The sequence below is a fragment of the Venustampulla echinocandica genome (assembly GCF_003357145.1).
Source record: "Venustampulla echinocandica strain BP 5553 chromosome Unknown scaffold_14, whole genome shotgun sequence".
NCBI classification, from domain to species: domain Eukaryota; kingdom Fungi; phylum Ascomycota; class Leotiomycetes; order Helotiales; family Pleuroascaceae; genus Venustampulla; species Venustampulla echinocandica.
Window position 1 is genome coordinate 30596 of NW_022474219.1, and position 24306 is coordinate 54901.

The 24306-nt window shown below is 47.1% G+C and overlaps 8 protein-coding genes across 8 annotated transcripts; 3 read left to right on the forward strand and 5 right to left on the reverse strand.

The window, feature by feature from the left end:
* Positions 1-66: 66 nt before the first annotated feature.
* On the forward strand, positions 67-1127 carry BP5553_10205 (uncharacterized protein; the record flags this gene model as incomplete). Its single annotated transcript, XM_032018828.1, has 4 exons — positions 67-135; positions 690-770; positions 825-929; positions 984-1127. The coding sequence occupies 4 exons, from the start codon at positions 67-69 to the stop codon at positions 1125-1127; spliced, it is 399 nt and encodes a 132-aa protein (XP_031864852.1).
* Positions 1128-2189: 1062 nt separating this feature from the next.
* On the reverse strand, positions 2190-4113 carry BP5553_10206 (uncharacterized protein; the record flags this gene model as incomplete). The annotated part of the gene is made up of 7 exons (XM_032018829.1): positions 2190-2504; positions 2560-3327; positions 3378-3504; positions 3552-3674; positions 3724-3830; positions 3880-3963; positions 4018-4113. The coding sequence occupies 7 exons, from the start codon at positions 4111-4113 to the stop codon at positions 2190-2192; spliced, it is 1620 nt and encodes a 539-aa protein (XP_031864853.1).
* A 1720-nt stretch (positions 4114-5833) lies between these two features.
* BP5553_10207 (Uncharacterized protein) lies at positions 5834-7276 on the reverse strand (the record flags this gene model as incomplete). Its single annotated transcript, XM_032018830.1, has 3 exons — positions 5834-6588; positions 6644-7017; positions 7071-7276. The coding sequence occupies 3 exons, from the start codon at positions 7274-7276 to the stop codon at positions 5834-5836; spliced, it is 1335 nt and encodes a 444-aa protein (XP_031864854.1).
* Positions 7277-10928: 3652 nt separating this feature from the next.
* Positions 10929-12881, reverse strand: BP5553_10208 (Uncharacterized protein; the record flags this gene model as incomplete). The annotated part of the gene is made up of 1 exon (XM_032018831.1): positions 10929-12881. The coding sequence occupies one exon, from the start codon at positions 12879-12881 to the stop codon at positions 10929-10931; it is 1953 nt and encodes a 650-aa protein (XP_031864855.1).
* A 1111-nt stretch (positions 12882-13992) lies between these two features.
* On the reverse strand, positions 13993-16644 carry BP5553_10209 (Glycogen debranching enzyme; the record flags this gene model as incomplete). The annotated part of the gene is made up of 6 exons (XM_032018832.1): positions 13993-15040; positions 15091-15179; positions 15236-15305; positions 15353-16315; positions 16366-16460; positions 16525-16644. 6 exons carry the CDS (start codon positions 16642-16644, stop codon positions 13993-13995), a joined length of 2385 nt encoding a protein of 794 aa, XP_031864856.1.
* Positions 16645-17233: 589 nt separating this feature from the next.
* Positions 17234-19133, reverse strand: BP5553_10210 (uncharacterized protein; the record flags this gene model as incomplete). Its single annotated transcript, XM_032018833.1, has 3 exons — positions 17234-18154; positions 18241-18422; positions 18473-19133. 3 exons carry the CDS (start codon positions 19131-19133, stop codon positions 17234-17236), a joined length of 1764 nt encoding a protein of 587 aa, XP_031864857.1.
* Positions 19134-19767: 634 nt separating this feature from the next.
* On the forward strand, positions 19768-20581 carry BP5553_10211 (Ubiquitin carboxyl-terminal hydrolase; the record flags this gene model as incomplete). Its single annotated transcript, XM_032018834.1, has 2 exons — positions 19768-19819; positions 19872-20581. The coding sequence occupies 2 exons, from the start codon at positions 19768-19770 to the stop codon at positions 20579-20581; spliced, it is 762 nt and encodes a 253-aa protein (XP_031864858.1).
* Positions 20582-21251: 670 nt separating this feature from the next.
* Positions 21252-23377, forward strand: BP5553_10212 (Ferredoxin reductase-like, C-terminal NADP-linked; the record flags this gene model as incomplete). The annotated part of the gene is made up of 2 exons (XM_032018835.1): positions 21252-21712; positions 21811-23377. 2 exons carry the CDS (start codon positions 21252-21254, stop codon positions 23375-23377), a joined length of 2028 nt encoding a protein of 675 aa, XP_031864859.1.
* Positions 23378-24306: the final 929 nt, after the last annotated feature.

A 24306-nucleotide genomic window follows, 5' to 3' on the forward strand; every position in this document is an offset into this window, starting at 1 on the left:
CGCCCTCTTTTTATTTTTCTCATAAACAACTGATAACCATTTGCTAGAATCACTTATTTCATAGCAATGTCTAACAATCAATATATTAGACTTCGGGAGCGACCCGCCAACTGTCCAGCCTTCGAACTTCTTGAGGTGAGTTTTTATTTAAATGTTTCTTTAAATGTTTCTGTAAATGTTTCTTTAAATGTTTCTGTAAATGTTTCTTTAAATGTTTCTTTAAATGTTTATTAAATGTTTTCCGACTGTTTTGTAACCACCTCTATATGAGTAGAATACAACTTGCGGCCACCCGAAATGTATTCAAATATATGCTGGAGAACTATTTTGTCGTGTTAGCATAAACCCAGAGGGATCTGTGCTATGCTCTAGGAAGGTTAGTGCTATACTTTATCTATATTAAATGCGTATCCTAAATGTTGTTGACCTGTTTGCTAGGGGCGATTTTCTCAAACATCAGGTTTATCGGCACATATCCGAAGACACCACCCAGAATGGCATCCACATACACAACCTAGTGGCAGGATATCTAACGTTAGTATTTACTCTATATGAAATAACTATATAGTAACATTTTAGGCACGCTCAAACGCAGCCCAATTGTATTTTGCAGAGGTCTGGCGCAAAAGTCAGAGTCCGGTAACTAATCGATTGAACATTTTTGGAACCGCTGCTTATACAACACTTAGAATGATGTTGCATCTAGTAGTCTTGCCGATGTCAATCCTAATGATTCTGCAAGTGCTCCTGCCAGTGCATCTACTACTCTGGTAAGTTTATATGTTGCTTAACCGTTTCAGGACCGCTGCTTAAACAACATTTAGAATGCTGCCGCACCTAGTGTTCCTGCTGGTACCCCTGTCGATGCTCCTGTCGATGCTCCTGCTGGGGTTCCTGCTATTGTTACAGCTATTGCCCCTCCTGCTATGGTAAGTTTATCCGTTACTTAACCGTTTCGGAACCGCTCCTTACACAACATTTAGAATGCTTCTCTATTCAGTGCTCCTGCTAGTATTTCCATCGGCACTCCTGCTGGCGCATATACTATCCAAGTTACGTTCACAGTTGCTGCCCCTGTCGGCGTTCCTGCCGACGCTCCTGCTCCATCGGTAGAGATACTCAGGTAACAACAAGAAGAAACACAAACTTAGATAGGGATGTAGTCAGGTAGACAACTCGAGTACGCAGGCTCACTCGCTGAATCTAACTCGCGAGCCCTTAAAAATAGGCGAATTGAAAAAAATATCAATATTAGTCACAAGTCAGGAAAATAAAATAAAACATTATTAGATTATAATATATACGCGGGAAGCAAAAGAGTTCAGCCCGGTGTCGAATGCCTACATCTCTTGCCGGTTTGTTGTTCTTGTTCTTGTCGTTTTCTTGTTTGTCGTTTAATTCCCAATCGACCCTCTCCAGAAGACAATTTGACCTGAACCACTTAGCCAAGTGGCCGCCTTTTGTCTTCCTTATACAAAAATCACTTATTTTGATTTGTATATGGTAGGTCGGTATGTCGGTAGTGTAGGCAGAATGGAGGCGGGAGGTAGAGCGGTAGGTATATGACTTGGTGGACACCACGTCACACCAAGCTTCTACGTTCCTCATAGTTACCTCGCCTTCGTTTCTCTTTCCAACACTATCTCACCTTTATACCATCTCCAAAGGCAAAGGAGAACTCGACTCGATTAGACTGGCTATCATTTTGCCGTTGGAGTGGAGTTTAGTGGACGATATGCAAAATGATTTTTTATTCCTCAACCATCCTACGAAGGTAGTATAATCACCGTCAAGCTAAAAGATGGAGAAGAAAACATCGCGCCCTATTACATTATTTCTCCCACGGCCTTCTCAAGATCATGGGTCTGCCCCTTCTATCCCCAAAACACCAAAACACCATCACCCCTTCAGCTACAACTTCAATCTTCATTCCTAGCTTTTACACATTTTATCTTCCTATTCTCCTATCCTACTTGCCTAGCACGCGCATACCCAGTTCTTTGACCGTTGCTGTCACTTTACCTTCCACCTCACCACGTCATCTAGTTACGGCAGCTTACAGAATATATCACCTGTGCAAAAGATGTTTGACTTCAAAGTATTACGATATATATTATGCTAACGTTAATGCTTATAAGGTGTCGCGGATTTGCAACTCTAACGCCTTGACATACTCAAACTTCCCACACTCACATCAAATGCATCTTTGAGTCCTTGGTCCACTTTCTGAATGTCTTTCCATAGTACCAGAAAATTACTCCGGTCAAACAGAAGAACGTCGTCAAGGCCATGTTCGTCAGAATAGGCGGGATGTATCCATCACTAATAATCCAAGGCGTGATGAACTTGGAAAATCCATATCCCCAGACGTTTTTATTGACAGTGATATTGATGAAGATAGCGCCGGTGATAGGTTTGTAGGAATCGATAGCGTATGTCGAAGAGATTGCTGGTAGAGCCGCGACTTGGATGCCAACGCAGGTGTAGCCGATGAAGACAATAACCTAAAGATTGTTAGCCAGATGTTCTATTGTGTGGAATGAATGTTATAATTCTTACCTTCCAATCCCAGTGATGCTCATAACCAACAGCTACGACGACATTTCCAACGATCATCAAGATCACGTATGGAACCATGGCCAGCAACCTCATCTCCGGCTCTCGAATGCCACCACGTCTCTTAGTCAGCCTCGCCGCAACAGCATCGCTCAACGGCCCAGCCGTAAATAGACCAATCAAGGTACCGACCAAGAGGGCGATATTGAAGAGTCCGATCTTTGACGAACTGAAGTTATATGGCGGCTCAGCGAAAGCTTGAGATTGGGTGAGGTTGACTGTCAGAAATACTGATGCTGACCAAGAAACGACAAAAGCAGCAAATTCTACAATAGGGAAAGCAAATAGTTTCCATGGATGCCAGAATTCGAGAAAGAGGCTCCCTTCGTAGGGCTGCGCAAGTTTCCATTGTGATTTGGAGGGCTTGCCGCGGCCAAGCCAAGGATCTTCATGGGTGAGAACAGGTGCTAGGTTATCTTTGTCTTGCGTGGTAGTTTGTTCTTGCGCTTCGGTTGGAGTTTCCACATGGTCAACTGGGGAATTCTTGTCGATGCTTGTCGGCTCGTCTTGGAGATTTTCGGGGGACCCGGCTTTCAATTGGGGCGATGATGAATCGAGACCTTGCTGAGACCGAGAACGGTTGTTGTATCTGGTTTCCGGAAAGAGAAATATGCAGCATAAAGTTGTGAAGGCCAGAAGCGCCGTGTTGAGCCACCAGAAACTTTGCCACCCTAGTTTCTCAGCCATGGGGCCTGCAATGATTGGTCCCACCTTGATAATGTTAACGGAACGAGTTCATTTGTGTGGTTGGAGGGTAGTACCATGAGAGAGCCAAAATAGAACACAAAATAGAGTGTTTGGTATTTCCCTCTGTCGTGGAGAAAGATAATATCTGCAATTATTGTAGGCTGTGCTGTTTCGGCTGGACCGGCTCCAATTCCGTTGACCCTATTGAAGGTTAGTTATTGTATATTGAAAACACGCTGCAAACTTACACGCAAGCGCCCATAAAGCTTCCGTATGAAGTTGCCTTTGCTCTCCAGATGCTACTGCCAAAGCATATCAACGACGAAAATATCAGAACTGGTCGCCTTCCAAAGCACGTCTGAATAGGAACCCTAGACGGGTCAGCTAAATCGCTTGTATGAGGCCGTGTAGAATGCGTACCATATGAAATTGGAAAACCCAAGAATGAGAATTGCAATGCCAGTAAATTGTACGACGCTGGGTAAGTCGGAATCAAAAGCTTCAATGTAATCACCAAACATAGGCGCCTGGAGTTTAATTAGCACGCATACTCAGCTCCGACTTGTAAGTACTCACTAATGATAATGGGCCCATTCCTTGGGCGAAAGAAACCAATGTTGCACAGAACATCGCAAGTCCCTTCCACATCGGACTCCAATTCTGAATATCATCAGTAATTCGTTATGTTGGCGTTGGAAAGTGCGGCGATCTTACCAATGGATCGTGCTGATCATCGCTGGGCTGAGGGACCAATACCGAATGCCCTCCAGCTGAATTTTTGATAAAATGATGTGATCCAACATCTCTCATAATCTCCGTTCCAGGATAGATCTTGGTATTTAATTCCTCCTCTAACTCCCTTTGCGCCTGTGCAAGAGCCTCGAATTAGTTATCTTTTCATCACCAGTTTGCGAAAACGTGCCTTTTCATCGAGATTCTGCTCCATGGTTGCTGGTTATACGGGACTAGATCCAGCCAAAGGAAAGCTCTTCACCAATCGCGCCCAATAGTAAAATCGAGAAGATCTCCGCAAAATAAGAAGCTTCAACTTGGGAAGAGAGGCTGGGCTGTTTTGTTTAAGTCCTCTCGTTCTCGACTTAAAGCCGTGACGTTGGAATGAGTCTGGAGTCTAGATGACGCGTAGTTTCGATCTAGCACAGGTTCAAATAACAAAACCAATGAAGAAACAGATTTATACTGAACGGAGTAATGATGTACAAGTGCAACGGTACAAGTACTTGTATGGGTTGAAGTCACGGGAGAATGAGGGGTCATGGAGTTTTGACACGCCCAAAAGGAGTTTGGAGCAACACTTTGCTGGGCACGGCATCCGTGAGCGGCATTCCATTGCCCCTGGGCCAAGATAATCGCTGATGCTGTATCATCATAATCCTTGGAGGTCGCGTGGGAGAGATGATGCATCGATCAAAAGACCAGTTTAACCATTGACCCTTGTTCCTAACCCTAGGTAGCTCCTAGCAGAGAGCTTCGGACACCTGTTCCACGAGCCTGGATCTCGAAAGCCATTTATAGAGCACATTATTAAGGTACACCACTGCTATTTCGACCGTGAATTTGTGAGGCAGCAAGGACTTTGAAGTTCGGAGAGTTGGGTTTTGCTCGGTAGTATCTTGTTGCCCGCTTGCCAAGTTGCCACGGAGGTGTCACGGAGTTGTGGAGATTATTGGAGATTGGAGAAACACCAAGACGAGTGAAACTACATGGCGTCGCTTCCCCCGCATTTTAGTATCACAGACCAAGCCTCTAACTCCACATTATTCTATCCAGACTACAATACCTACCTAAGTCCCTTAATATAATGTATCTTTACAATTACATAAAATAGAGTTCCAGTATTCAGGTGTATAGCAAGGCCAACCTTAGCAAGGGTATAAATGGTTTCAATTAAATGCCTATTCTTATCCAAAATTAAATCGGTGTTTAAGCCAAGCGTGAACTAGTGATGTCAAAGCTCCATGCTGCCCAAGGCCTCGGTACCGGGTTACAGCTCCAAGTTTCCAGAAACCCAATACCCGTGCGGTCCATTGCCGGCTTCGATAGCCGGCGGGGCTGGCGTATATTATGTCGCCGAAGAAAGTGGACGGCGATATAAAAACCATTGCGTCAGATGATTAATCTTAAAGGTGTTTAGATCAACAATGTCTCAGATCCCTTAATGCGGGGAAGGTGGACATTGGGTTCTCCGATCAAGTTTTATGACCAGTCGTCGGAGATCAAGTCGCTTTGAGTTAGAGTTGGCCTTAAGTACCTCCGTAAGGCCCAATACCACAGCGTTGGTTGCTACTAGGACTTATAGTTTGAATACCTTAGTTGACACATAGCTCCTAGGTGCGGTGTTCATGAGCGCACACTCCTATTTCCAATATTCGCCCCACAAAACTCATCACCAGCACTTCTCGGTACTCCTTGCCCACCACCACCCAGCTTTGAAACTCAACGCGACCCAGGCTTTTCAACAGGCTACTCACTCACCCAGGAACGGTCCTCTACAAAAGGCACATCACAACTCTCATAGTACACTTGATAGTTTAATTCCAACCTTCGCAATCCGGCTCGCTGCCATGCTCACGCTTGCTGCTGCCAATAACCCCCCACACCAGACAATGAGCCCAGTCCATCTACCTCGATCCGCAAGAAGTGCGCCGGCAATGGGGTTACTCACTAGCACGCCAAACCCCACAAAGGCCAGCGTCATGCCAATGCGAATCCCAAATTTGCTCGGATCTGGGGAGATTCTCACGACCCCTGCGGACGGAAGACCCATAAATGGGCCCGCCGAGATTCCATAAAGAGCACTATAAACCACTAATCCGGGAGGGTTCTTGATCGCGAGGAGGCAAAATGTCAACACCGCGCTGGAAAGAACAACAGCGGTTTGAACATTGACGGGGCCCAGCCTGTCTACGCAAAGACCTGAAATGAGTCGCCCAATCAACGAGCTAGCGTTGATAATGACGAGAAGATAGCTAGCCAGTGCGGGCGAGACGCTACTCTCTTCAAGTGCATAGAGCTGGATATAGTACAGAATGATATTTAGGCCCATAAAGCCGAAGAGATTGCCAAGATTCAGTAGCATATATGGCACGTCCCGGAAAGCAGAAGCATCAATGAAGATACGCTTTGTGGATGTCTTTATGCGTGGCTTCATCACAGCGAGAGGAACAAGCGACGTGCTCAGAATTATGAATGCGAGTACTCGAGTTGCCCAGCCAAAACCTATGCGGGGTTGGAGTTGAGCGAAGGTAATCGGGTAAATTATTCCACCTGCATCATTTTGTCAGGTGTTTTTCTCTAAATTTCTTGCTATCGTTCCACATACCAATGGCGGTGCCAGTTGATGACATTATCATAGCGAGAGCAGATCTCTTATGGAAATACTGAGCAATCACAGCTGGCGCTGGCAGGTACATCAAGCCGAATCCCACACCCATAATAATGCCCTGGGTAAGAAAGACTTGCCAGTACTCCTTGCAAATGCTCGTCAAGCACATACCGAGAACGGTAAGCAAGGAGCCAGTCCAGAGCAAGGTGTTGACATAGCCAGCGTCGAAGATTGGGCCGGCAATGATCGATGTGAGGAACATAAGAAACGCCTGTGTCGACCCGATCCATGAGATGTTGGAGGGAGATTGTGAGGTTAGGAGCTCGAGTTGGTAGAAGGTTTGGAATTGACCATACGCGCTCATTAACCCCCTATCGCAATGTAAGTATCGAGATGCCTTTAGGGGTATCATCAACGAGCTAACCAAGTGTTCAGGTTGAGAAAAAACGCTCCAAAAACTTGAATCCAAGCTGTGAGATCTTCTTTTGGTAGTGGCAGCACTGGGGATGCATTCGTAACGTCTTGGCTTAAATCCAGACTAACAGTGGATCCAATTTCCTCCATATTCGGCTCGAAGGGCGACACATTTTTGTCCGAAATATGGCTCTTTTTGGGGGAAATCTCGTCCATTTCGCGGTGGAGACAATAGTTAGTCAGTGTGCTACAGATATATCAAAGAAGATTGATCAAAGGAGAGCTACGAGGGTCGAGTCTCTTGGGGTACAGTAAGCAAATGAGTTGGCTGATGCCGATGACAGAATTTCACAGAACTTCACGGAAGAGAAGCAAAAATCTCAGGTATAATAGCTTCAACTTTGATCAATCGACGGGAACAGGAGCAAACACACGCCTTTTCACTCTTTGGAATTTCCTGGTCGCTTAAAGGCCACCCCCTGCTTTCCCTTCAGGTGAATGTTTCCAACAGATTCAAACTTCCAATATCCTTTAAGCGCGTTTCTTACCAAACGCTCACCTCATATTCTCGTTCAGCATATAGCCACAGTTCCACATGCGGACCATTCTTGTCTAGAGATGGTTTCCATTCAGCCTCGCCCTTTGGATAACTCCACATGCCGCGAATCTCATGTTGTGCTCATCACGCTCGCAACTATTCAGGCAATTCCCCAACAGACAAAACCCCACGATGATGTGATCATCATTGCGTATGTTGGTCTCGCCGCAGTCCAACTCTCCACGTTGGCTTACGATGCCCGAGGTATGTCTCGCTACTCGATCCTGTCTTATGTCCCGACACATGGGTTGCTCCGGCCATTACGCAATTGCATGCAACGTGTCTCTGCCAATTATGTTGGTTAATTCTGCAAGAGACTATAGAAGAATTTGTTTATCAGATCGTGAAAAACCTCGGCCGGGAACTCAAACATATGTTGGTTCTCTCGCTGCCTCCCGGCCCTCCCCTAACTCTCTCCCATTTGCCCCGGAACGTTCAATCCGCCACAATGTGCCATTCTCCCCTCAAAGCAAGCCTAGAAACAAAGGAATATCATCTTCGATCGGACTCTAGCCTCGGTGCCTCATGCTTAAAGCACTGTGGGCTGTCTAAACCCCAATACTCTATGTTGGCCCAACCATTACGCCGTTCAATCTTCCCGACCCGTGCCTGATGTTAGATCCCGACAACTCAACGAGTGTCATTGGCTTTGCCACGTTTCCCATGGCGTCCCGATGTAGCCGGTCAACGGCGGACTGAATATGAATGACAGGGACACCATGCGGCCGACAAAGTTTGGCATTTGTTCCACCATAAAGGAAGGTGGTACAGTGATTACCGTCAGCCTTTCAAACCGGCCTAGAGCACTTACGGGCGTACTTGCAGTTGGTTCCGGCCCTTTTTGTCAACCTCGTTCAGAGTCGTTCTGTATTGTGAAGACAGTAGAGAACGAAGAGCTTACTCCATAGCGCCGTGCTGGCCATGCAAGTTACCGAGGGCTTGGAGGGAATACACGCTCCCGGCCGTACCCGACTGGCCCTAGGTGCTCTGCGAGGAATTTTCCTAGGTTATGGGCTGCAGTAAGATTATTATAGACCGGGTGATACTTGTAACTACTCATTTGGGCAGGTAGTGCATATCATGGAAAGTAATGTATGACACTTGCAGGACCACCATCCGCAATTACATGTGTTAGGCGTGTTCAACAGCTACTGTTGCAGGCACAAGTAACTGTTTGTATATTTATCGACACAGTAATAGGAACAAGGATAGTTGGCACAGCTGTCCCTGGATATACGATTCGGAACAGGGAAGCGTTCATGTAAGATCTTGTCATTATCGATATAATCTATTGGATCTCCTTCTATCTTCTATAATGTGCGCAAATTGCAACTACCTGATTACCGGGACAGTTTGGCATTGATTTGCCTCAAATTAACATGTCCAACAAACAAGGCTTATTCGGATACCTAACTAGGTATGCGGGAATGGGGCAAGACCTTTTCGGTGGCAGTTACGAGTCCGATAGTCAACGTTGCGGGCCGGTGCACGGATAGGTTCCGGGACGCCTCCATACATCAGATGACGAAGTATCAGTCCCAAGAATCTGGTCATTGGTGGATGCATGCGAGATGTAACGGATGTTGCAATTGCCTGAATCCCGCTGCAACAAGTAGGTACCAGCCCCTGTGTTGGAACAACACCAGACGAACCCCAATGGCCCGATGTTACGAACAGCTAAAAGTTGGTAAGACATGCCGGGGAATATCCATTCGTGCAGGGAATACTCGTAAGTGCACCCTGGATTCCTAGGTGAGGAAGTAGTGCGATCTTGGATGTACTAACGAAGCCAAGTATGAGATTTACAACAGCTGGAGAGCGCACAAGCCAAAACCCCACGATGAGAGTTAGAACAAGGACACAATTTGCAGCTATCCCAGCTGTGAATAATCCGAACCATTCAACACTCACCAAGACTACTTATCTCACCTGAGGTTAGTGTACACGATGAGCCTCGACGATATGCAAAAGTGCGCTCCGAGAAACCTCAGGTGGAGAGGCGGGGAAAGCGGAAGTACAATATCTTCACTTTCCACGTTTTGCTTGGGTATAGCCCAGACAGATATCGATTGCTTTCGAAACACATATATAGGCTTGGTAGGGATGGCTCTAGTGTTTGGTATGTCGGAGGTTGCTATTCGCGGAAATGGATGAATCGTTCCAGGACAATCCCCTTTTCACCATTCTACTTTATATTATTTATTATTATGAAGCAAAATAATTAGCTGTATTAGTAGAGGTAGCTCGGCAGATAGTAGCAGACGAATCCATACTTGTCAACGAAGGTTAATAAACGAGTTGAAAAGTACTTTTGGGTATAGGTATCGAAAGGATTCGTGTTGAGCCTTTGCATCTTGGCGACATTGCCAAATTTTGGGAAGGGTACCTCTACTAGATATATCACGAGTGTAACAATCTAATCTTTGGCAGTCTACACCACTACTAGGCGGAAACTTCTTGATCCTATAGCCAAACGTTTAGAGAGCCTCTGGTAGCGAATATAAAAAAATAGGAGAGAAAAGTTAACGGCGCGACTGTTACAAAACTCTTCGCATACATTTCAAACAGCCAGTGCTTTGTAACACTACGGGGACCTACAGATCGTGATTAAGGAACCTGCCATTAATATAAGTCGCCCACTTGAAGAAGCCGTTTCGTACTGAACGTGGACTTAGAACAGAACAACTCATTTCGACGCTTATTAAAATTAATTCTCTCAAAGATATCTGTCAGATGTAGCAGTATGCAGAAGTCTGTAGAATAGAATAAAACTATAGAACCAAAATAGCAATATATTCAAAGAAATAAGCCGTGTCGATCAGGGGTAACCGGGAGCATTATACTATAGTTATATTTTGCGCAGGGCATCCATCGACCCAATCTTCGCGTCCCTCCCCTAAAGAGAAAACTCCAACTCATTTAAATTTCCATCGTTGCTGCTATCCGGGATCAAAAGAATTCCTACATCTTCCATCAAACGCAAGCCGTATATCTTAAATGGTCCCTTATATATCCACCCAGCTTTAGTTTCTGCTTTCGGCATACGGACACCAAGAGTACCAACCACCAATGCCACACCCATATTAGGACTCCCGTCGCCCAGCACACTAATAGTATCAATATATACCATACTTAATTCGATCCTAGGGAGTTCAAACTCATTCTGCTACCTATAACCATCCTCATTTCCATCTGTCTTAGAAACCAATTATTTTGGGAGATTTGTAATTCTACCAATAGTAGATTCTTCTAAGATTTTCCAATAACAGCTCAGCCCTTCTTCTCAGGTGGATAGTGGTTGCCTTTCTCCGCCGAGAACAGCCGCTTAATCTCTTCACTACCACTCTTCATTGCATGGCCCAAAACAGTTTCACCTCCTGCAGCCGTCACGTTCACATCGGCTCCATAACCCAATAAAACCTTAACCACATTTGCATCTTCCCTGACCACGGCCATATAGAGCGCGGTCGAATACCCAATCGGCGACCAGTCGACCTTGGCACCTTTCTCCAGGAGTAATTGCATCGAGTTCGTATCTCCTTTAGCGGCAGCGCTGTACAAAGGCATCTGTCCTCCGGTAGGTTTCGAATTCGGGTCAGCACCATGATCCAGAAGCAGTCTCACCGCATTCAGATTGCCATGGTCGACGGCAACGCTGAGTGAGTTGCCGGTTTTTGCATTGGCGCCAAACTCGACCAGGACCTTTGAAGTTTCGAGATCCTCGCGGTGTATCGCCATGTATAACGCACTGGGAAACCCAGGGGGCGACTCGTCCACGTTCGCACCTTTTTCCAAGAGCAGTCGCAACAACGCTATATCTCCCTTGCTGGCAACGAGAAACAATGGCGACTGTCCACCTAGAGGCTTCGTGTTCACATCAGCCCCGTTCTCCAGCAAGAGGCGTATCATATCAGCATCACCACGTGAGATGGCTGAACCAAGAGCAGTTTCGCTCATTGTAGGGGTAGCATTAACGTCGGCGCGTTTGGCAATCAGGGCTCGTACAGTCTCGACGTCGCCTTGCGACGCAGCAAGATGGACACACGGCTGTCCGGTCCAAGGCCGCCTGTTCGGATCAGCCCCATGGTCGAGGAGGAGCTGAACGACGGTAGAATCACGCCTCTTGATAGCATAGTATAATGCAGAATGTCCTCCCGTATTCGCATAATTGGGATCCGCCCCGTAGGCAAGAAGAAGCTTTAATACTAGAACGTCACCACGCCCGGCCGCGTCAAAGAGAGAGGAAGATCCGGTCCAGTCCTTGTGGTTGGGATCGGCACCATACTTCAACAGAATAGCGAGCGTCTGCACATCGCCTTGCGAGGCGACTAGGTGAGTGGTTGAAGGTTTCGTGTCTACCTTTGCACCATGCCGGAGAAGAAGATCGACGACTGAAGGATGTTTGTTGGCTGCCGCATCATATATGGCGGGCGAGCTACTATAGGGTTGGATGTCAGGGTCTGCCCCTTGCAAGAGGAGACCCTCGACGATTTTGAAATCTCCTCTGGCAGCAGCTTTGGCGAGAATCGTTCCTCCAAATGTCGAGTGTGAATCGAGATCTTTGCGCTTGGAAGATGATTGGGGTAGAGTTTTTGCAATAACTAACAGACCTCGGGGTTCGAAGAATCCAGCATTCCACTCTTTGACCACCTTGTGAATGTTTGGCAGGCGTGAGCAGTCTTTCTCGGGGTCGCCGTCCTTGAGCCCTTTCGTAGAATTGGATGGTCCTGGGTTAACAAGGTCATTGGCCCTTTCGTTGGATGGGTCAAGTGACCACTTCTCGTCTCTCCTATACATTGTGTCTCCTTTCTGATTATTCCCCGTCAAGCCATGGGCCGGGAAGAGATGATTGCGAAAGGTGAGCCAGTCCTGCTCATCAACGCCGCGCTCAGAGAAGAGTGGCGGCAATTGGATTTCGTCCAGGCTGGAGTCAGGTTGGAGCACTATTCGATGCGAGATGATTCTACTTGGAGGGGGCCGGTATGGAGGTCTTGACACAAAATAGGGATTTGCTCCTAGCGATGATGCGCTCAAGTCATTGCTTTCTTGCGGGAGGTGATGATTGTCAGGGAACAGATGTACCGCAAGTATAGACGTGGAGGGGTCTATGGTGGAGGAGTGATTATATGCCGGAGCCAAACCTGCTGGCTCTATTGAATTTTGACTTGATGTACCGTCGGGGCTATGAGGAGAATACGGTGGTGGTGGAGGTTGGTCGTCCATGCTCGAATGTGATTGTCTTTCAAGTTTGTTATGTGGAATTGTTCCTTTCAAGGCAGCCCAGCCCCAATCCCCTTCGACTTGGTGGAATAGGATCAAAGAGAAATAAATGAAGCAGTTTGAATACCAAGATGGAGTTTAACAAAAAGAGTTCAAGATATCAAGCGACTACCCCTCGATGATTATAATATTTGGGGATTTTGAAGAGTAACGAAAGTGTGACAATTTGATCTCCAAAGCTGACGCGTCTCTATGGCGCATTATTAGAAGGATTTGCTACAACCCTTTTTTTTTCAGGCACCCGCGGCCATTACCCAAAAATGATTCCGGCATCGCCCTCTTATACGAATTCCTATACAATATAGATATCCCATGTATTAGAGTGCTATAATAATAATTCTAATTCCGCCCGGTCGCAAAGTGAAGCTATTCACGAGTCATTTTCGTACCTTCGCTCTACTCTTTACTGGTGTCCAGCGCTATATTTTTAATAGCAATTACTTCCTACTACTATATCCTCTATACTCGGTAAGTTAGGTGGCTAGGCTGGAGTCCAGCTCTGGCTAGAGGGCATAAGGTTCTGAAAGGAGGACCTGTAGCAGTGCTTTATAGGGGTGCGCTGTAGTAGGTGGTTGGCCTAGAGTACAGGGTATAAAGGCCTGGGGCGAGCGCCGGGCACCCGCGCCGCCGAGTCAGAGGCAGACATATGGAAGAGGTCATCCACGCGGCCAGGGAAGGTGCTACTGATTCCCAAAACAGTTCTACTACCTAGGCTCTATATCGGCAGATGCTTGGTAATTAAAAGTAGAGTTCAAATAACAACTGAAAATCGGATCATGCGGCAGCTCTCGGCACTCGAAACTCATTATATGCAACGAGGGGCAACTACTTATGTCCTTGACTCCTTGCATATCCCGCAATAAAATCCGAAAGTAATCACTAAAGTCAATAAGTCTAAGAGTAACCAAGGAAAGATAATAAACTTCAATACGTGCCACCTTCCTAATTTTGAATACCATGCAGATAATATAGCTCAATAACCTGAGCTATTCCCTCGCATATATAAAACATTACACCAACAACTCATATTTCAGCCCTTTCCCATCACCAAGTCTCACCGGAGTTTTTCGTCCCTAATAATAGCCAAAAACGTCAAACTCCACAACTGCACAATATCACTCTCCGTTGGACTATTTCCTGGCGGCGGTGGCAGGGCCCCCAAATCGATATAGCTGAACTTTCCACCCCCGTACGTCCAAGACCACACCTCTGTACTCAGATGAGCGGAATTAGCCTCAATGCTATCCCATAACGTATTATATGCCATCTTCACGTTACTGTACACATTCGAATCTCCGCAGAAATCAGGCACGGTGCTTGAGTTACATCGATCAAGTTGGAGTTCAAATCCACGTGCCATCATGGCAAGGGGCCAACTCCAAACTACTGTCCCGTGATAGGCCGATGTGGTGAAATTCGTAGCATAAACTGGAACTTGGCCGTATGCTGGGTTTGCAACCACCATGCCGACATCGGTCATGAGTCCTGCCGGAAAGGTTCGTCGGATATTGTTGGCCGTTGCGTTGAGGAAGGTGGTAAGTTGAGGCTGGTTTGTGGTATTGAGGAAGAAATGCCGGAAACAGTCGTCTGTGTTCATGACTGCCACCTGGGAGAGATTGTCATTTCCATCGAGAGCGAGGGCGTAAAATGTTACATTTCCATCCAATGTATCGGCCTGTGACTTTAGGCCTAGCACTCCTGAATCTGCTGCGTACTTCTGAAGTGAAGATTTGGCGGTCGATAGATCAACTAAGATTTCGAAAAACTGCAGCGTTGAATCTTCCCATATTTGCGCGTATTCATCCACGATAGTTGGGTTGAAGTCCAATATCCCTGCCGAGGAAAGGGAGGATATAGACCGCAAAGCTGCGGGTACGAGAGCTGTGTTCACATCGTAGGGTATTCGGCCACCCCCAATGCCGTACGTGCTATCTCGCCATTCCCCTACTATTTGGCCGTCTTTCAGATGCATCAAGTTCTCTTTGGTCTGGTTGCCCTGAGCAGCAAACGGCGCTGAGAGATTGACGATTTTCTCTGCATTTACTTGGGCCAGTTGCTTATATGTCAAGTTTGAGTTCACAGGGAGAGTGCTCGCGACGGTACTACTACTATCAGCGCTGATAATTTGATTTCCTTGCGTAGGTGGTCTTACTTAAGAAATTCAGACGCCCGCTGTGATCCCCTTCCATTTTCAAGAAAGTAGCGTTCCATCAAAACAGGAAGAAAGTAATCAGAATCAATCTGTACTATGTCAGATGCTGCAAATGGGAACCGTGAGACATATAATTCGTATTCACCATCTTATAGTCACATAGGGGGGCGGCACTGGTAATGTTATCCTGCAAATTTGTCCATGTAGCATAGTCTCTATATGGAGTCAGCATCAGTCCGATTACTCCTGAATCGGTGCTTACCCAATCGTCTCCTCATGGCAGACCGACCCGTCAGTCCTATTGATTCTCTCCAGAACTCCAGCCAGTACAGCCTCCATTGCGCCATCCTTTCCCTTGCTAAGCACCGGCTCCAATAATAAAGCCGCCATCATCGAGTCCCGCCCGAAATAGGTTAGAAACCTCCACGCGCCCGCTGTAAGTTTGGTCGTATACGATAAAAATGAAAGAGATGTTGTTTGGCTAGGTAATTGCTCAATCAAGCCTACCGACTCAGGGCTTAAGACCATTTCAGAACTCAATTGAGTTAATTGCGGGTAGTTGAAGGAGGCGTTAAATGTGTATGTTCCGGGCTTGAATTTGACAGTGGTGTTGTCGAGGTGGATAGATTGGCTTGAGCTACTGAAGGACAATGTCGTTGTGGTTATATTATCAAGCCACAACCTACTTATTTGGATTCCACTGTCAATACTCGAGTAGTTGATCGCATTTTGAATTTCGGGGTGTAGGAGGCTAGGACCTTCGGTAAAATCCCGAATAGTTCGGATGCTCCCAAGAATAGCCACAGATAATACCACGGAGCTATTAAACTCGAGTTGGGCACTAATTCCAACCGTAGCATTGCCGTTTCCAATACCAGTCTGATAGATGGGTTCAAGTGGATTACCAGAAGTTGAGTTTAATATCCGGATCCCCAGGGTTCCATTGATACCATTTTCAGGAGCAAAGTATGCTACAATGCCACTATTCCCAGCCGGCCACGCAACTATTACCCTTGGCCCAATGACGGTGAGGTTACTGTCGGAAAGAGGTGTGGTCACAACTACCTGAGATTGAGCATGGCAATCTGAATAGAAATAATTGTCATAGGGGGGTGAGCTGAGATATAAGCGTGTAGCGGTAGTGTTGCATTCTATCCCAGTGGTGGAATTGGTTGTCGGTTGACCGTTCGAAGTTGGAGAGGACACCAGATTATTATCTTGGCATCTATTGAATCATGTGAGAGTACGATTTTAAACGTCAATGAATCCACTCACGAGTACCTATCTGGAAGATAGCAACCGCCGCCACATTTCAGGGTTGGTGTTCTGTCCTCAATTGGACACAGAAAGTTCCCGTCAAAACAGGTATACTACCACTCGCAATTAATTTAACACTTCCAAGTATACTCTCATTTTAAAGAATGGTACACTTACGTTAGATGGGTAATAAAATTGCTCTCCACATTGCTGTAGAGATAGAGTTTCGGTTCCGCCGGGGTGGGGGGATAGAAGGTTGCAAAGCAGCCAGGCAACCTTCCAATTCAGGATCTTCATTGTGGTGCTCGGAGGGGAAATCACACTGTTCCAATAATTTGCTATACACCAAGAATTATATCCATCATTAATGATTTCGACCGCCCCAAGAAACATGGAATATTATAACACGGTAGCGGGGCTTCAACATAGAAAACCGGCAGCATGTAACGTCACTGAAGTGGGGTTAGGCTTATAAATTTCACGATATTCGTTTAGTATATTCAATGACTAAACAACAAATAACCACTCTCGAGCTATTCCACAACTTCAAGTCGTTGTTTGGAGGATAAAACTTGAATTTGTTATGGGGAGCGATCAGCAACTGCGGGGAAACATTGACTATTTTCACGCCCTCGTGATGACGTCGAAGCGAAAAGCTCGGGCCATAACTACCAATTAAATAGGGGGGGCCAGGCGAAGGGTTTGTTCACCTGCAATTTTCCAACGTCTCTCCCCTTCAGAAACCACCTCCATGAGATTAAGTTCATTTGCTAAGTGCTATTATTATACACACATTTTACAATGATGAGAGAATGTTCTCAGTTCAGAAGTCGGCCGCTATGGTTTTGTTCCTGCGTTCTTAATCTTACACGTATTTATCCTCTCTCTATTGTCCTCCACCAGCTCTCAAAGAATTACCATTCACGACGGTCCAGTGGGCCAAGTCTCTAGTCGCAATAGCATCTTCAAGACTATCATGCCCTCTGTTTCCCCGCATTTGGATGTCTCGGCCCAACCTCGTTTTTGTTAGAAACTTCAATGACATTGGCCCTCCAGATTGTGGCATTTTAGCCTTTTTCTGTGGCGGCTTTTCTTCCTCAACGCACTCCTCGGTGACTGTTGGAGATTTCAATGGCGTCGCAGCGGACGATGGCTCAGCCTCGCTCTTTCCTTGTGCTGCTTTATCACTTGAATCCTTCTGGTCTTGTTCGGCTTTGGCGTTTGCATCTTTCTGCTCTTGCTCGACTTTGGCTTTCGCTTCTTTGTGCTCTTGTTCGATTTTTGCCTTTACCGCTTTCTTGTGAGGGATATACTCGATAAGAAAGGTATCTACTACCAAAGGATGAATCCACCTCAAGGCGCTCAAATCATTGTTTGCTGAATGGCCCACAACAATTGTATATGGCCCAACAAACCGCCACACTGCCATCCGAGCGTTATCTCTTCCAAAGAAGCAGTTTCGAGTGTTGCGTGCGATCTCCATATCTCTTTTTGTCACTCCAGAATAGCGTGTCACATAATCCCGCATCTCGACATCCGGAGAGACCAGACTATCAACAAGCACTTCGGAGGAAAAGTAGTCGATAAGCGTGACACGAATGAGCTCTGAATCCCCCTGCTTAGATATTCCCATCTCACAGTCAATAGCGACTGCCGGACGTGGGCTGTACAATATCTGTCCTGCGGGTGTCGCACGGTATTCCCACTGGGATTCGAGTTCTCCCTGCTGGTACTGGCGTGGAATATGAAATTCGTTTTCAACGCATGGTTTACCGGAGATTGCGGGATTTCCACAGCAGGACCAATTCTAGAGTTAGAATTTGTCAGTGTACATTCCATTACGAATTCGGGAGAGTGTGAGAGGTGAATAGTCTCTTGGGGTCCCGAAAATACCTTCTTAATAACCTGCCCATTGTGGTATTTGCATAGAAATTTAGGAGCTTGAATTGGCTTGGGATCGGACGCAATGCCTATACCAGAGGGCAAAGATGGACTTTCTTGTACAACGTCATCTTTAGCTCCTTCCGTTTTCGATGTCTCATCTCCTCTGCCGTTTGGACGTCTTCCTAGCATGGCTACACCGTTATTAGTTGGGTAACCCCTGGTCTATGTGGAATTCGCTTACGCTTGTTGCAATGCTTGCACTTTTTCTTCTTCTCTAACTCGCTCTGTGTAAGATTCTTGAGGATATATCCGTTGGCCTGGAGGTCTTCTTGGGATTGAACTAGTCCTCGAAGGCTCGCCATATACTCTAAGCTATATTCAATAGCTGGCAAAGTGAGGGGTTCAACCCGAGACGGCGGGGTTTCAAGAGTCCTAAGGTCAGCAAGGCTGGGTGGAAGCGCATTAGCATCGTTGGATATCTGCTGAGCCACTGTCGCGATACTGGGGTAAACTGCTGGCTGCCATGGCGCTGTCTCTGGGTTTAGTCTTCCCTGTATGACCCCTCCCCTTGGGCCAGGTGGAGGCGGTGGCGGAGGCGGAGTAGGTCGATAGAGCATTTGATGGTAAGAGCTCTGAGGACCAACTGAGGCAAAGGCAGGATACTCTGGTAATTGACGTAGCCAGAGTTCCTGTCTCAAGATATGTGATGGTATAATGCTCACTAAAGGGAATTCGTTATGCCAATGGGGGTCTTGAGCTACCGCGGTGAGGTTGTTGTTATGGTGACCGCTTGCAGGGCCGACATTGTTGTTTCTGTCTGTCGAATAGCCCCCTTGTCCTTGACTGAAGGTATTCATGGGAGCAGAATTTCCGCCTGGGCTGGAATCAGGATAGCCAGACATGACTGCAGCTAATGTTTGTGCTCGAAAGGCTCTCAAAGGTGATGATGTACAAGAAGGGTATGATATTGTTTTGAAAGGACAAGAAAGGACAAGAAAACACGTCGTCGTTGCTCACCGTCAAAACGGGTGCGTACATTGGGCGACGGAGCTTTACGTGTAGGCGCCGTAAGAACTGTATCAGATCATGCTTCATATACGGTGCTTCATAGCGCATGGTCCCAAAATTTTCGCTGTTCATTTTGGGCACAGATAGGCTAGAATGTTGATCATGAATTTGCTTCTTCCGCCTCAAATCTCGTCCATATGAAGCAGGAAATCCTTTGTATTGCGCACCCCAAATAATGCGGTACCAAAATATGCATTTCCCTGCATATAATATTATACCCTCAAAGATCTGATATGCAGCTGAAATTGGTAGAAAAGGAGAAGCAGTGTTGTGTTGCCTGCTGATTCGTTCGCCGCGTCCTCACTGCTGCCTTACTCCGCAACATCCACGCGCCACTTACAACGCTCTATATCTAGGGAACTTCCATCGCCAACCATCAACTTCATATACAACCATCATCACCTCCATCACTGTCAAAAGATCTAATAACGAAACGACCTCAGAGAATCCCGCTAACCACTCCCAAAAATGCCTATTCCTGTAGAAATCATCAATGGCAAAAAGACCGTCACGGTCCTCGGTATCCCGCCCTCCTCGTTCACTTCCCACCCTCTCCTAACTAACGCCCCTAGAAAACAATCCCGAGGTTATGAATGCCCTCTCCGCAAGACTTGGCTTGTCTCCTGAACTGGAATTTCATGATGTTTATTCACTCACCGACCAATCTCTCCTGTCACTAATCCCACGCCCTGTCCTCGCACTCCTAGTCATTATCCCAATGACCCCAGCCTGGTACGCCTCCCGCACTACAGAAGACGCCGATAAGCCTCCATACGCTGGATCGGGGCCAGAAGAGCCGGTAGTGTGGTTCAAGCAAACAATCGGCCATGCTTGCGGTTCGATCGGGCTTCTGCACTGTTTGATTAACGGTCCCGCGAAGGATTATATCCTCCCTGATTCTACCCTGATGAAGCTGAGAGAACAGGCGATCCCGTTGAAGATGGATGACAGGGCCAAGATGCTGTACGATAGCAAGGAATTTGAGGATGCACACCAGAGTGTGGCTGAAATGGGCGATACCATTGCGCCAAGTGCCGCGGAGGCCGACAGGTTGCCGCAGCATTTTGTGGCCTTTATTAAAGGGGGTGATGGGAGACTGTGGGAGCTGGAGGGGGGTAGGAAGGGGCCACTTGAGAGGGGTGTTTTAGAGGAAGGAGAGGACCTGTTGAGTGGGAGGGCATTGGAGCTGGGGCTGGGAAGGGTAATTGAGATGGAGAAAAGTTCAGGTGGAAATGAGTTGAGGTTTAGCTGTATTGCGCTTACAAGAAAGAGCGAACCATAAGCAACTTAGCTATCATAATTCCCACAGCATCATGGCAAGGATGGCAAAAGATTGCAAAGGTGCTTAAAAGGGTTTAATAGAGGAATCTCGAACTAGCGGAAAAGAGAATAGAACCGAGCAGAGTCTATCGTTAATCCCAAGAGCATTATACGAATGGGGTACTACCAGTGTTTGGTATATGTACTGAAGTAGGATAGATCCTCTCTTTATAGTAAGTTCTACTAAGTAGACGACGACACTAGAAGCTTAAAGTGGGTAATGGCCGGTGATATTTGGTCATCTTTGAAAACGCAACCTGTTCCTAGAATGCGCCACAATAAAGTCGACTCTGCGGTTAAGGGCATTTGCGCAAGTTAATGTACGTACTATCCCTCCTTGGTCATCCCCTCAACTAGGATAATTCTCACAATAGCGAATCATCTAAGTCTGAAATATCTCTGATTTGCCTTTAAACACTCTGCTTTGCTGAATGGTCGAAATAGCTTCCCCGCTTCAAGGACGGTTACCATTATCTGGGCACAATAAGACCCACAGTCGGGCACCGCCTAAAATGTAACACACTCTCTACAGATATAAAGGAAACAATGGAATCACCAAAAGGTTTCCGCGGCTCCTTGTTCGAGTCTGCCTACTCATCCACGACAAGTACATTGGCACCGGTGACAACGTCATGAAACTGGTACTCCTCATCGCCCTCTCTTGTCTCGCCGGCTTCTCAATCGCCCACCTCGGGTCCCCCAAGTTCCCCGGATATGGATTCAATTGGTATGACCCGGTCTACGGATTTGCGTGTTACAATGCCATCTCCAGTGCTCCGCTATCATGTACCGAGTCGGGGGCCACGTCCCCAGAGTGCTTTGCCAGTGACATGGCCTTTTTAACTACTTTGGCATACCGTATGAATTCGACATGCGATCCCATGACGGTGCCGACCTGGCAGAGGGAGAAGTTTTGGTCCATGCAGGTGACTGGCGATATGGCTGTTGAGCCGGAGATGGACTATTCGAGAACGCTTGAAATGGTCACGGAAACCCCGACGGTCGAGTTCAACTCCAGCTCGAAAAGCACCTTGAATCAGACCATGTTGATTAGCAGGGAGTCCTATGAGATGCAGAGCAAGTTTATGATCATGTTTGAACATCTGGAGACGCTTCAAGCGAGATACAGGCAAGCAAAAGCTTGAATTTCTGATTTCTAACCATTCAATTCAGCAACTGATGGAGATTTAGCATCGTTCTTGTCACGATTGGTTTCGGCACGCCCATCTTCTTTACCCTCCTTGCCCGTCTCCCTTTCATGACAGGCCTTCTTGACAAAATCAAGCCATGTCTAACTTACCCCTCCACCATCGGGACTTACCATGTTCGGCCCCTACCATGGCTTTTGGGCAACGCCCCCAATATCGGACAAAGCCTCTATATAGCAATGTTCTTCCTCCTTAACCTCGTCCTCAGCGCTGTCAATTACTCCAACTCACAACATCATCCATGGGGCTTCGCGCCCGGAGACGAACTCTTCGCGTATATAGGTTACCGCACCGGCCACATAGCATACGCCCTCATTCCCCTCGTCATCCTTTTCTCCAGTCGCAACAACTTCCTCCTCTGGATTACCAACTGGCCGCACTCGACTTACATGCTCCTGCACCGTTGGGTCGCCCGTATCTTCGCCATCCAGGCCATCGCCCACAGCATCACCTTACTAATGTCATACCAGGGCACAGGTAGCTACCTAACCGAGTCTAAGCTGCCCTACTGGCTATGGGGAATCGTCGCCACCGTACTCACCTGCACCATGCTCGTCCTCAGTCATATATACTTCCGCCAATTCGCCTACGAAGCCTTCCTCGTCCTGCACATCATTCTGGCCGTCCTCGTCATCGTCGGCTGCTGGTACCATGTCGTCCTCATGTGGGGTTACAACTTCTATGACAACTGGCTGTATGCCGCCTGCGCGGTATGGTTCTTCGACCGTCTAGTCCGCGTGATCCGTGTGGCCAAGAATGGTGTCAGGGGCGCCATTGTCACGGAAATAGGCCCCGACCATGTGCGGGTCGATATTCCAGGCATACGTTGGGCTAGCAAACCGGGCTATGTGGCGTATGCGTATTTCCCAGCGCTCAACCCTCTACGGCCATGGGAGAACCATCCGTTTTCTATCAACTCGACAGCTGTATTCCGAAGTTACAAGCATGCGTTTACGCCGGTGTCTGCATCAGCGTCGCTGGAACACTCATCGGAGGATGGTAATGACGTAGAAAAACCGAAGGGCAACAAGGTGAAAGCGAGTGTGGTACGCAATGCGGTTGGAGAGGTAGGCACATCAGGCGTGACATTGATTATCAAGAAGAACACCGGTTTAACAAGGCTGCTGATGTCGCATGGTAAGTTGCTGACGTTGCTTGACGGTCCGTATCCACAGAACCCGAGCTCTGAAGTCCTAAAATGCGATCACGTGTTGTTGATCGGCGGCGGTATTGGGATCACAGGGCTCGTACCGTGGATTCATGCCCATCCGAATGTCAAGCTGGCGTGGAGCATCAAGCCGAGCGCGGAGGCGCTAGTCAGGGAGATGGACATCGTGCTGAGGGATGTGGCGGATAAGGAGGTAGTAGTTGGGGAACGATTGAATATAGAAGCCTTGTTGAGAAGTGAAGCAGAAGCTGGGTATGAGAAAGTTGGTGTTGTTGTCTGTGGGCCTGGGGGAATGTGCGATGATGTTAGAGCCAGAGTAGCCGGATTGGGGAGAGGTGGGAAGACGATTTTTCAGTTGGAGGTTGATGCGTTTTCGTGGTAATCGACGGAGAAATTTTCCCTGGACACCAAGACGCTGGCGTGGGCATCTCGGGTCCATAGGTAGTATATAGAATTATTAATTCAAGTCACACGCCTGCTAGTCGCGCTGTGCAATATGATACGTGGGGTAGAGTCGGTTAAGGCCGAGAAAAAGGGGATGGAAGATGATGCATCCTGATTGATTCACCGTCCGCCAGCAAGGCATCGAAATCCAAAGGGACGGCCACTAAGCCACCGTATGACGCAAGGGGAGGCCATTCAAGAGAGAATTAGTGTAGTTTGATATTTTAAACCGTTTCCACGTATCATAGCAAGAGGACCTGGAAGGAGTACCAATAAATTGTCCTCCTTACATGAAGATGGCGATAATATTGATATCTCCTTCGTCTCCCAACTTTGGGTTCAGGCCCTTCCATTTTAGATTACGGAGTACACATAACGCAAAATAATAAAAGGTATGAGCAAAAGAACAAAATACGACACCAGAACCAAACCAACAGCAAATTTCAGAAGACGAATCGCGGCAGCTATAAGTCGAAGAAGAAACAAACAGCTATCAAGACCACGACGAGTGTGATAAGTATCAGGATTGTCACCAAACAAGTTTAAAATCCGTAAGCAGCGACTTTCGCTAAAATCCCCGCTAGTGGTTGAAGGGACCTCATCGCTGACAAAGCCTCCAATGCTTCCTACAGTACCTGGGACGCATGCCAATAATAGACACGAGCTTCGTCTAGTATAAACTACGGACTTAAAGCACTGTAGAACTGCTTATTACTTGTTAACAGGCGGAGTTCACTATAGCAAAGTTAACAGGTAAAAAGGGGGAAAAGCATGTGCCAAGTCGGCTGTAGCCACGGCTATATTTATCAACCACGTACTACGTATGGTGTAGGCGAACCAAGCAAATCCATAGGAACAACTTCCCCC